Source organism: Schistocerca americana, chromosome 8 (genome assembly GCF_021461395.2).
Source record: "Schistocerca americana isolate TAMUIC-IGC-003095 chromosome 8, iqSchAmer2.1, whole genome shotgun sequence".
Lineage (NCBI taxonomy): Eukaryota > Metazoa > Arthropoda > Insecta > Orthoptera > Acrididae > Schistocerca > Schistocerca americana.
This window is the reverse complement of record NC_060126.1, coordinates 387,191,273-387,204,558: the sequence shown is the minus strand read 5'-3', so window position 1 is coordinate 387,204,558 and position 13,286 is coordinate 387,191,273. Positions and strand designations below refer to the sequence as shown.

The following is a 13,286-nucleotide window of genomic DNA, read 5'->3' as shown; positions in this document are numbered from 1 at the left end:
GAAACTGACAAATTTGGAAAGTACTCCACAGACAGGAATAGGCTGAAGCTCCCTGACAGCTTTTGAGACAAGTTCAAACAACTCACTTTGTAGAGTAGCAGCAGCAAAAATGAAATTTCAATTAATATGTCTACTGCCATTTGAAGATTCAGCTTTCTATTTGTGATTCATAAAATGAGTACTTTCCGCAAGAAATGGTAAAATGCTTTCCTATATTACATGGCTACCTCTCTGTGGGTTGAGGATCACTTTTTTTTTTAATTTTGCAGCCTTGCATGTGTGATTTATTCTGAAAAAATTGTCATTGTTGATAATTGACTCTGTAATATTTTATGTAAAAAATGAATAAAATTTATACCTCAAACTGGAACTTCTCATTACAGCCACAACACCGCATACACAAGACTAGTGCATTTCATTTACATAATAAACACTATGAATTCTTAACATTAAGATTTCTTATGGGGACCAGTATGTATGTATTTCTGCATCCCGAGGAAAATACTGTGATGTGTAAAAATCACAAATCTTGTCTTCATTTTTATTACACACTTTTTATGAAGAAACTTAGTTGAATTTGTTGTCTCCAAGGGTCTTCCGAACCAACCCATTCACACACAAATAGTTGTTGCTTAGTTATAAAGCTATACAAGGGCATATCCAGGATTTGAATTGTGCAGGGGGTGTGAGAGGAGATATTGGGGTGGGGTGGGGGGTGGAGATTCCTCATTTCAGTTTTGTGGTGAATGACGAAACAGTTTTGCAATTTCACTACACATTACATACCTAGGAGTGCACTTGCTACATGTCAATATCCATTACATATTCCAGCTTTCTTCAAGGTGATACTGATTTGATAATTCTGTCTGCTTCATGAAGCAAGATGTAAGTTTGATTTGTAAAGATACCTTCCTAAGTGGTATGGGGAGGGGTCATTTATGTCCTTGAAACCACAGTTTAAATAAGCACTAGGAGCATACATTAATTTCAGTCAAAACAATTGCAACTTTTGTTGATATTTTTATTCCTGCATGGAGAAGCAATCAATTCCATAAATTTCACTCACTATTTCAGTATATTCCACATACAAGAAAGAAGGAAAATAGTTAAGTGCAAATTTAACATTACCCATCTGAAATCACACTCCATAATGCAGAAGATACTAACCGCTCAGTGATATGTAAATTATGGACATCAGTGCCTCCAAGAGAGACAGCATCAATAATATGTAGGGTGTTTATTTTGCGCTGAGACTTTCCTTCACCCTTAAGCTCCATCACAGGCTCTGCTAGCACCAAAGTATCAGGACTCAATTCCAGTGTACTCTGCTCACGAATCCACTGTCCTGACTGATACCGGTATACCTTTGAACGGCCCAACCCTGCCAACCAGAAAGTAGTAACTGCCAAGCATAATATGGAAAGACAGTATTATCACAAAATGTTGAAAAATCTAAAGATGTTGTCTTGATACACATTCTACTGAAGCTGCATCTCATGACAATATGAGGCTGACATTGCAGTTTTCTTCATTTACATGTTGAAAATAATAATGATTGTTTAAAACACAAAATCTAAAGATAACACTTGGTTCTCATACTGTAATTCTTTCATCTAATATTAGCTACATCAACAACATGTAACACCATAATCACAATTGCAAGAGAGCATACATATTTTACATACAGATCTATAGTGTCAAAAAAACACAAAATGCTACAGACACATTCGGAAGGTGCTGTTGGGATCACAGTATTGCTTCTGCAAGCTCTGAGGATAACACTTTGAGGGTGATGCTTTTCATGAGTGGTTTTCCCAATCAAAGAACAACATTTAAGCTCACTGTCTTTTAATGAGCAAAATTAAGGAAGACGATAAAAATGTTAGATTATTTCAAAATTGCTATTGCAGCTCTTGAGCACCATCTTATGTGTTGTATGCTGTTGCTACAGCACTAGATTACCTTCATCTGAAGATGACAAACAGATGCTCTGACAAAATAGTGCAAAGTTTTAGTAATACTATTTCATTAAACACCCATGACCCTTAGCACATTTATTGTGTTAGGAAAACCTTAAACAGGTTGAGGATTGTTAGAAGTCCCAAGTAATTTTTGTACACCGTCCAAAATTAATTAGTTCTGAATTCTGTGAAAAATTTTTCTCCTATTCTTCTTGACAGTATCCCAATAACATACCAGGAAATGGTAAAGAAATGGGGTGTACTTTATATAAGTGCCTCAAGTGGCCAGAAAATACTGCTGCCATGTGCAGTAAGACTTTTGTTTGACCATGTCAATGCTACTTGCACCCAGCTAGAATGTTTGTAGTTGAACAAGTTACACAGCTGCCACAGGTTATGTTTTGGTTACTCTGTGTGCATGTGCCCCAATACCTCACATCAGAGATGAGGTACCTGCCACCTCATCAGAATTGCAACACATGTCTAATGTCCTGGCTGTGCCTGTCTGTGAAACAAAAACATTTGCAAACTCCTTCTCTATTACTGCTCTCCATCTTTCAGGCAAACTAGTCTGCGCACTGCAATTCAGTGCCCTGCTGCATTTAAGAAAATGCTAAAGCACTTCCTTTAGTTAACCACATAACTGTTACCCAAAAAATTAGCACATATGGCTAGTTTCTCTTTGTAAAAGAGTAAAGAAAATTCTTGCATCTTATATCAGTTACTCTTCTTTCTCTTTCTGTTTCTCAATCAGTGATACCAAATTCTTTCTCCCTCTCTTCATTATTTGTTTTCTAACACATTACTTTTTTTCTTCCTCTCACAATCCATTACTTGCACACTCAGGTTAAATCTACATGACAGTAATCTGTCATTGTTGGTCCCCTATTTATAAACTAATACAAACTGTCACTTTTGCTACAGTAACTATTATTCTTTTCATGTATTTTTATAACTTGTGTCATTATCAACATAATTTTACTAATAATAAATCTGTAAAGCTGTCATACCTGTCTGTCTGTCTGTTCAAGTATGCTTCTCTAACACCTGTTAGACAAATTTTCATGGGGAACAAAGATATTGAAATTCAAAGTTTTATCCATACTAATATTACGAATGAAAAAGTATCTCTGTCTGTTACATTTTGATGACTAATCTGTTGTATCAATTTTGATGATATCTGGTATGGAGATAGCCTGAACCCTGAGGAAGAACAACGATCACTTTGTAGTACAAGATACTTGCTGACTTGAGGAATATTACACAAATTAGGGAAAAATTTTCACTCTTTGAAAAAGCTATTTTCTCTCCTATTTTTGATCTTTATCATACTTGTGAAAATGCTTCCAATGGTCGATATGTGCTAGAGGATATGTTTCAAAGTAATGAACACAATCCTTATACAAACTTCAATGTGGTTAATCCATATTTCCACACCAATTGTTGCATATTGTACATATTGTGAAATGTATAGCTATTTCCATAAAACAATACATATATGCACACTCCTGCCCATTCTCCTGCAGCGACACTGCACATGCCCATGCATCGTGTGTTGGAAACAGCTTGGGGGGGGGGGGGGGGGGGGGTTTGCACAATCATGAGCTATGCTTACCCAAAGTGGCATACATGTAAGGATAGCTGATGTTACTGACTATCACCCATCATAACAATATTATTGATATGCGAGTGCAGCTGTGGGTAATGGCTAGAGTAAAACATGTAGGGTGTCTTGGCTACATGTGAGAGAGGGTCTTGGGCCTTGATCTTGCCAAGATAAATAAATCAATAAACAGAATAAAATAACATATTGACTAACACTGATGTAACAAATTTAGCTTGAAAATAGAATCACATCTAGAAAATTGCTAAACAAAAGTGCTTGGCAATTTCTAAACTGAACAATTTTGAAGGAGGAATCAAAAGTATTTTCTTTACTTAGGAATATGGATGATGCTATTTGGTAACAGTTATTTTTTCAGGAATATATAATGAAAAAAATAAATAAATAGTTACAAAACTTTTAAATTGTTAAACGTCATCTCTAAGAAACCATGTTCCTCTTTTTCTTTCATGCATATTTACTCATTTTTGAGTAAATACAAGGAGATGGCGGCCAGTAAGAAATCGCGAGTGTGTTAGCCTGAAAATACAAACGTAAAGTGTGAAAAAAAAGTGTAATATGCGAAAAATTCAGTGTCTGTTGTGATCCAAAATTTATTGTGTGTAATAGTGTCACTTAAGAAGCAAAAGAAAATGGTTCCTGTGCAGAAAGTGTGCGATGTTTCTCAGAATGAAAATACAGCCATTGGAGGTAAAAATATGCCATGTACTACATGTGTAGCTGATATTGAACATCTAAAACAATGTATGGTAAATATGCAATCAGCAATTCATTCTTTAAAGAGTGATATAATAAAACTTCGAAAGGAAGATACTGAACTGCTAAGTTACATGAAATTCCATGGGTTATCCAAAACAAAACCTATGAAAACCGTAAATAGTGAAAAAGAAATGCAGAATGAAGGGTTCAGAAGCCTAAATACGACAGCAATAGATTCAAGTGCATGTGTTATGGAGTGTGTTGATATAAGCAACAGTGCAAATAAAGGCGAACATTACAAAAAAAGCGACAGACCAGAACACAAATACAATACAAATGGACACATTGGATTTCAAGGAAAAATACTTATTCTTGCTGACAGTCACGGACGAAAAATACCAGAAATGTTGAAAGAAATACAAGCTAATGCAACAGGTATAGTTAAGCCAAGTGCTCAAATGAATGAATTCACACAGGACTGCAAAACACTAGCAGGCCCACTAACTAAAAAGGACATTGTTTTAATATTTTGTGGTGCAAATGATGTCTACCAAAACAACACCAGAGAAGCCATCAGATCTGCTAGAAGGGCCTTGAATAATTTAAAAAATCTAAATGTAGTGTTATCAAGCATACCACTCAGAAAAGATCTAGTTCCAAGTTCGTGTGTAAACAAGGAAATTGAAGTCACGAACAGAAAACTGGAAAAGATTACCAAAGCTTTCCCAAATACATTGTTTTTAATACTTGATAGCTTAGAAAGAGTGCATTATACCAGACACAGTATGCATTTGAATAATATGGGAAAGCAATATGTCTGTACACAAATAAAAAAGCTCATCTGGAAATTTATTGACAAGAAAGATGATGATCCTATTATATTACAAACGGAAGCAGAAGACCCAACACAGTACTCTAATATGTGTATAGATACTAAGGTAACAACCACAGCACCTCCTCTAACTATGAAAGCTGTGCCTAAAGGACTAGCCCAAAACAATTTATGTACTCCAACAGCTTCAAGAACCAATGTAATAACAAATGCAGTACAGCTCACTCCTGTTGGAACAAGCACACATAAGTCTGAAAGCAAGATCAATAATTCTGGGAAACACTCCACTATTCCAAGTAGTTGCAAGAATAACGGAAAAACAAGATCAGTGCGGCCTATAGTGACAACCGACACACCGAAGAATGGAAAAATGAGCTTAAGACCAAAATGACCTTCAAGAATGAACCAGGATTTTTTCTACCCCAGAACAGGAAAAGTTGCAGTATAGAACTTTCAACAAATATGCAGACAACCAACTTCTCTACGACCAGTTAGATAGAACAAAATGTAAGTGTAACTAAATCTAGGCTCCCATCAAATTCTTTTCAAGTTATGAATCTAAATATTCAGTCTCTAAGAAATAAACACCTTGAACTAGAAGTTGCTTTAGATGAGTTTAACACTGAGTGCTTGTGTCTTTCGGAGCATTGGTGTAGGGAATATGAATTAAACAACATCACTATACACCCTTTTAGACTAGCTAGCTCTTACTGTAGGGAAAATGCCAGAAGGGGTGGTGTCTGTATTTATACAAAAACAGGGACAAAATTCAAAAGAAGACGTGATATTGAAAAGTTAAGTGTAGAAAAGCATTTTGAAGCAGCTGCTATTGAGTTGTATGGTAAGCAAAGGAAAATGATAGTGATGATTGTGTACAGGTCACCATGTGGAGATATAGCTAAATTTTTGTCCAAACTAGAAATTATGTTAAACATTGGGTACAATGAAAAAGCTACTGTGCTTCTTTGTGGGGATTTTCACATAAATCTTATGTGCAATAATACGGTTAAAGATAAATTTCTGAATATTTTAGTTTTAACATGTTACCCCACGTAATAGGTCCTACCCGAATAACAAACAAATCACAGACCCTCATAGATAATATATTATCAAACATAGATTCCAATGAAGTGGAGGTCAATAACACTGACCTTGGTTTATCTGCTCACAATGCTTTTGTGCTTACCATTCCCCCAATGCCTGTGAAAAAAACATCTTGCCACACTTATAAAAGAATTTTTTCTAAAGAAAACTGCACACATTTTGTTAACTGTCCAACCAATGAAAGCTGGACAGATGTGAGATCAGAATCAAGTGCAAATAATGCATATAATACCTCTTCTTCTATATTCATGTCACATTTTGTAGAATATTTAAAAACATACAGAAAGATATACCGAAAGGCAATAGCAAAGGCAAAGTTGCTATATAATGACAATTTAATCAGTAACTCAGACAACAAACCACAAACTATATGGGACATTGTGAGGAATGAAACTACTACCTTGGGAGAAGAGGAAGAAATAGTACCCAAAAGCAGTGAAAATTGCAATACAGAAATGAAGGAAATGGCAAACTATATTAATAACTATTTTTAAGTGTACCACATTCATTAAACTTAAACTTCACAAAACAAAAAATAATACATGCTCCAAGGCTTGCCTGCAGCATGAATATTCCTTCAACAAATGAACAGGACGTAATTAGAGTGATTAGAAGCTTAAAACCAAAAATGGCAGCAGGTGTTGATGAAGTACCAGTTTCAATAATAATAAGGACTGCAGTGCAGATTGCAAAACCATTAGCACATATTGCAAATTTATCCTTTGGTGAAGGTGTGTTTCCTCAACGACTTATGATCTCAAAAGTGCCACTATTTAAAAATGGAGACAGACATAAAATAGAAAACTACTGTCCCATATCACTTCTTCCTGTTTCCTCCAAGATATTAGAGAAACTGATGAAATTGAGTCACTAGTTACCTAGACAATAATAAACTTTGGAATAGTAATCAACATGGTTTTCGTGCAAAACGAAGTACAGAAACTGCAGTCATAGACTACACTCAAGAAATAATTAAAAATTTGGAGAAAAACAAAAGTGTAGTAGGAATCAATTTAGATCTATCGAAAAATTCATTACAGTCAACTACTGACAAAATCCTAAAAAGTATTAAGACTTGGTTCAGTGCAAATAAACTTACACTCAATGCAAAGAAAACAAATTACATACAGTTTGGTAAAATGATTCAGGATGAAGACATTAATCTAGAACTGGATGACAGACTAACAGAGAGAGTGCACTTTGCAAAAGTGTTAGGAATGCATATAGATGAAGCTATGAATTGGGAACACCATGCAAAATTTCTTAAACACAGACTTAAATCAGCCTGCTTTGCACTGAGAGTTATTGCAAATGTTTGCACTCTAGAAGGCATCAGAATGGCATACTTTGGATACTTTCATTCTGTTGCCTCATTTGGAATAGTGTTCTGGGCCAGCTCAAAATCTAATTTGAAAGACATTTTTATTTTACAAAAACGGGCTGTTCGAATAATTACCCACAGTCCAACACAAGCTCACTGCAGACCTCTTTTCAAAAAGTTAGGAATACTTACTCTGCCATCAGTCTACATACTTAAATGTGTACTCTTAACCAAAGCTAATCTAAGCAATCTTCACACAAATGCAGACTGTCACAACTATAACACAAGGAACAAGAATGATCTCCACATAACAAGTAAGAAGAACACGAACTCAGAAGCATGTAAGCCACATGGGCATTAAGCTCTATAATGCACTGCCTCAATACATTAAAGATTGAAAGGACAATACAACTTTTAAATTGGAACTTCGAAAATTTTTAATTGATAAATGTTACTACTCAATAAATGAATATCTTGAAGACCAAGAAAATGACTTTACAAATTAACCTCCAAATTTTCTATCTTTGTTTGTTTCAGCTTTTATTATACTTTACCATCTATAGTACTAGTTATATATTTTTACTGAGAAACAAATTACTATAAACCATTTATATGGAAAGAAACTGTAAGTTTGCTGTCATTTATTATAGACAGTTTCATTTTGTACATTCTTTATTTTAATTTCTGTGTATGACAAATCCAATTGCAGACAATTTCATTTTGTATATTCTATATTGTTAATTTCTATGTATGAGAAGTCCAATATTGTTTGTACGATGACACGGATGCTAAATAAATACAATAAAATACAAATACAATACAATACAGACACTTAATCAAATCTGCATCTCTCATTCACTCACTCAAATATAATGCACAGTGTAGTACTCAGAACAGAGCATGTGACAGCAACTTATTCATGCACTGAAATCAGAGTTTACATCATCATCTATGATGTTCAGTTCTCAGTTTCATTAACATGGGTCAATTCTGTGCCAGTCTTATAAATATTTTCCAGGTCAGTTTTATTTTGTGATCCATTATAAATTGTATCATCAGTGTTCTAAATATAGAAGTATTCAGTGTTTGTCTGGTATCAAATTCATGGCATAGAATTGTGATCTTAGATAACATGTATTTTCAGGTGAACATTTCTTTTTGGGGGAGGGGTGTGGGGGTGTGGGTGGGATAATTGGGGAAGTTCCCCTCTTTCTCACCTTCTCTCTCTTCTGTTGTTCTTCGTAGTTCTGGGCTATCCTATTTCCACAGTCAAAAGTAGTTGTCATATATCCAAAGCACATAGTTTTTGCACAAGTAGATGCCAGTAGATCCAGTCTTTCTACCTGCTCAGAAAGCCTATTCGATTGCATGATTAGGAGCAAGTGTCACAGAAATTTATTATTGTGACTATGCAAAAAATGGACATAAAAATAAATGAAACACTTGCCCAGTTGGTCAAAGTTGGTCCACCCATGCTCCACGATAACATGTGCTCATATATTACAAATTGTGTAACTGGATGAGGATGTGACATGGAATTAATTGAGCGTGGGTAGGTCTAAGGATTTGAGTATTTTCTTTCCTTTACTGAACAACGCTCACTTGGTATTGTTGATGTACTGTAATTTCTTTTCATCCAGGAATACCGGCCAACTGTGGGTGCATGGTGCATGGCGTATGGTCACTAGAACAATTCATGCAGGCTTGGAGAGATACGCACATAATGACTGCTTCATGGGCCATGAGACACACATTACCTACCCATTACACCCAAGTGTGGCATGTCAATAATGTTGGTGATTAACAAACATCATTCGCATTTCAGATGGGGAGATGGAGCAAGGAAGTTTTCTGTACTCCACCAAAGCAGTTAAATCAAATGTTGTTATAGAGACAACAGTTTTCTCAAGTTTGTTGTTTGATAGTTTCATTATGTAAATAAGATAATGAAAGTCCAGGATTGAATACAAATAATGGAAGAAGTAAAGATAACAACTCATTATATAAATGAGGTATTAGTGGTTGATAACCATACAAAGAAGGCAATAACCATTGCTAATCTTTCAGACAGTGACTTCATCCAGAGCAAACTAACAGAGAAAACACAAACACATGCACAGTCATATTGACCCAGCCAACCACATTATAGTTGGCTGGTACAATTTAACAATGTCAATGCGTGCACGTGTGTTTGTGTGGGGGGGGAGGGGGGGGGGGCCTTAGTAACATTTTCAGTAATGTTAATATGCCTATCGATCACTCAATACATCAACTATACAATGAATTGTTACCTTCACTCCTTCCATTATGTGCATTCATTACGTTAATTTTGTTTGTTAACAATCATGCCACAAAACCATAAGAAACCCTTCCCACTAACAATAAGATGATTCAGCTAATTTTCATTAGTTCACCAGATGTTTTACTTTTTTTGCTGTGTTTTCTATTCAGAAAATGCCTTTCATAGCTGTTTGACAAATTTCATATTTGCAATGACCACTGCTAATATCTGCAGAATATAAGTGTGTGGCACCTTCTTGAAAGCCCATTCTTCCATTTTCATTAACAAAAACAAATTTTGAAGCAGATGTATGATATTAATTTTGAAATTCTCCTCCCCAAATGCTGATTGCTCCAGAGGACCAGCCTGTTGAGTTCTTTTTAGCTGGTTGACTCTTAAGCCCGTTTTACAAAAGTGAGAAACTGGCCAAAATCGACTACTCAATGTGCATGCATCTTTTGTGCATCTGTGTAAATCAGCAACCGACCATACTGTGAATGTCTGTGTGACATCAATGATCTATAGATTGTGTCATGTGTGGAGTTCTAAAATTTGAAGTATATTGCATGTTCTATTTTTTCCTACTCGTGTTCTCCAACAAGAGAGAGGAAATATCTGAAAGCAAAAAATATTTATGTTTTACAGAGGAAAAACGCTACATTACGCATCAATAAGAGTGTAAATAGATAAACATGTTTTGATGAAAATTATTTCAACATTGAGAAAGTCAGAGTTATTGCACAAGAAAAATAATTTTCATTGTTAGGCATATCATAAGTAGACATGATTCACAGGATAGAGCATAAGGTGCAATTTACTGTGTTCTACATATTGTATGATGTTTTTGCAAGTATACAGGGTGTTACAAAAAGGTACGGCCAAACTTTCGGGAAACATTCCTCACACGCAAAGAAAGAAAATGTGTTATGTGGACATGTGTCCGGAAACGCTTACTTTCCATGTTAGAGCTCATTTTATTACTTCTCTTGTTGTTCAGAAGCGTACGAACACTTCGACTGAAATGTGCAGGAGCTCCATCGTGCATGAACCACATGTTGTGTTGTACTTGTAAAGGCACATGTTCTAGCAGCACAGGTAGAGTATCCCGTATGAAGTCATGACAACGTGTTCCACTGAGCGTAGGTGGAAGAACATGGGGCCCAATCGAGACATCACCAACAATGCCTGCCCAAATTTTCACAGAAAATCTGTGTTGATGACGTGATTGCACAATTGCATGCGGATTCTCGTCAGCCCACACATGTTGATAGTGAAAATTTGCAATTTGATCACGTTGGAATGAAGCCTCATCCGTAAAGAGAACAATTGCACTGGAATGAGGATTTACACATTGTTGGATGAACCATTTGCAGAAGTGTACCCGTGGAGGCCAATCAGCTGCTGACAGTGCCTGCACACGCTGTACTTGGTACGGAAACAACTGGTTCTCCCATAGCACTCTCCATACAGTGACGTGGTCAACGTTACCTTGTACAGCAGCAACTTCTCTGACGCTGACATTAGGGTTATCGTCAACTGCATGAAGAATTGCCTCATCCATTGCAGGTGTCCTCGTCATTCTAGGTCTTCCCCAGTCGTGAGTCATAGGCTGGAATGTTCCGTGCTCTCTAAGACGCCGATCAATTGCTTCGAACGTCTTCCTGTCGGGACACCTTCGTTCTGGAAATCTGTCTCGATACAAACGTACCGCGCCACGGCTATTGCCCCGTGCTAATCCATACATCAAATGGGCATCTGCCAACTCTGCATTTGTAAACATTGCACTGACTCCAAAACCATGTTCGTGATGAACACTAACCTGTTGATGCTACGTACTGATGTGCTTGATGCTAGTACTGTAGAGCAATGAGTCGCATGTCAACACAACCACTGAAGTCAACATTACCTTCCTTCAATTCGGCCAACTGGCGGTGAATCGAGGAAGTACAGTACATACTGACGAAACTAAAATGAGCTCTAAAATGGAAATTAAGCGTTTCCGGACACATGTCCACGTAACATCTTTTCTTAATTTGTGTGTGAGGAATGTTTCCTGAAAGTTTGGCAGCACCTTTTTGTAACACCCTGTATATCTTCTCAAGCAAGTAAGTGTATATGTTCTGAAATTCTGGCAGTTCTCAGGAGTGTCAACAATTTACCACAGGGCCATTGACAAGAACTTCCACTATGAATTCTGTGTTAGTCATTAATAAACTCCACTGTCACTGCTCATTAATACATTTTGTTACTATATGGCTATTTTTCTGTAAAAAGGATAGTCCCTCATAACCTTTTGGTGCTGATACATAAGCAAAAATAAATATGGGAATAAAATGCCAGTGTGATGGAGTAAACATACTTGTCTCGAGTAGTTAATTAAGACAAGAAAGTCAGTCATGTAAAAGGGGCTTTAGCAGCAACTAGTTGTTTCTCCGGATCCACTAGTAGGTTTAGCATTATAATACACATGAGGAATTTCAATCACAAGATGCTACATTAACAATGGTAAACCCACGCAGAACCTCAATACAACTGTGATGCAGGATATGACTTGGAGGTTGCCCATAGTCACTACTTCAGTGCAGCTGCCAACTAACCAAACAGTGTGCAGCTCACTTTGTCACTGAAGTTTTATGCTGTACTCCTGTTCTGGGTAGTTGATCCGGGGTGTCATTCTTTGAAACAAACATTAGTTAATTGTGAAGGGGTGCAAAAAAGTAATGCTTCTTAATTTTTTATTTTGTTCTCAATATTGATTGAGGTATTACATGTCATGCATATTACTCGGTTGACTTCCTCACTCTGCTAAAATGAGCTGCAACCCTCCGCCACTAGAGGGCTCCGAATTTTAATGTGTAAGCTGGTGGTGTTTAACATAACTATGTCGGGGTGCGAGAAAAAGCATGTTGTATTTGAATTTCTAACCACAGAAGAGTTCGTCTACACATGGTGGACCCTCTACTTCTACATGACAATGCCAAACCACACGAGCGCTGTCACATCTGCAACAATCTGACAACTAAGGTTAGCTGTCATCGATCATCCTCCATACAGTCCCAATTTGGTAGCATCCGATTTTCATTTGTTTCCAAAACTTAAAGAAATTTTCGAGGACTTCACTTTGATAGTGATGAAGCGGTGCATACATAGATGGGGTTTTGGCTCCGTCAACAGGGCCAACCATTCACAATGGTGGTGATAATAACAATAATAAAAATAATAACAATAACTTAGAAGATACCAAAAAAGTGAAAATAGAAGGAAACAAAATCAAACATTCAACACAAAACAAAAGAAATTTTACCAGACAATAGATAACGCACACATTAAAATAGACAATCCACCAAACATAACAGACATGGAACACTTCTGGAGCAACATATGGTCAAATCCGGTACAGCATAACAGGCATGCATGGTGGATACAAGCAGAAGCAGACACATACAAGATGATACCACAAATGC

General features: G+C 36.5%; 1 protein-coding gene across 1 annotated transcript in view; it reads right to left on the bottom strand.

Moving 5' to 3' along the window:
* The window catches only part of LOC124625766 (cap-specific mRNA (nucleoside-2'-O-)-methyltransferase 1), a 293,563-nt gene that overhangs the window by 66,644 nt on the left and 213,633 nt on the right, over nucleotides 1-13,286 (bottom strand). Inside the window, exon 14 of the mRNA XM_047149205.1 lies at nucleotides 1,168-1,381. Coding sequence (XP_047005161.1) covers nucleotides 1,168-1,381 — 214 coding nt within the window. The remainder of the gene's footprint in view (nucleotides 1-1,167; nucleotides 1,382-13,286) is intronic.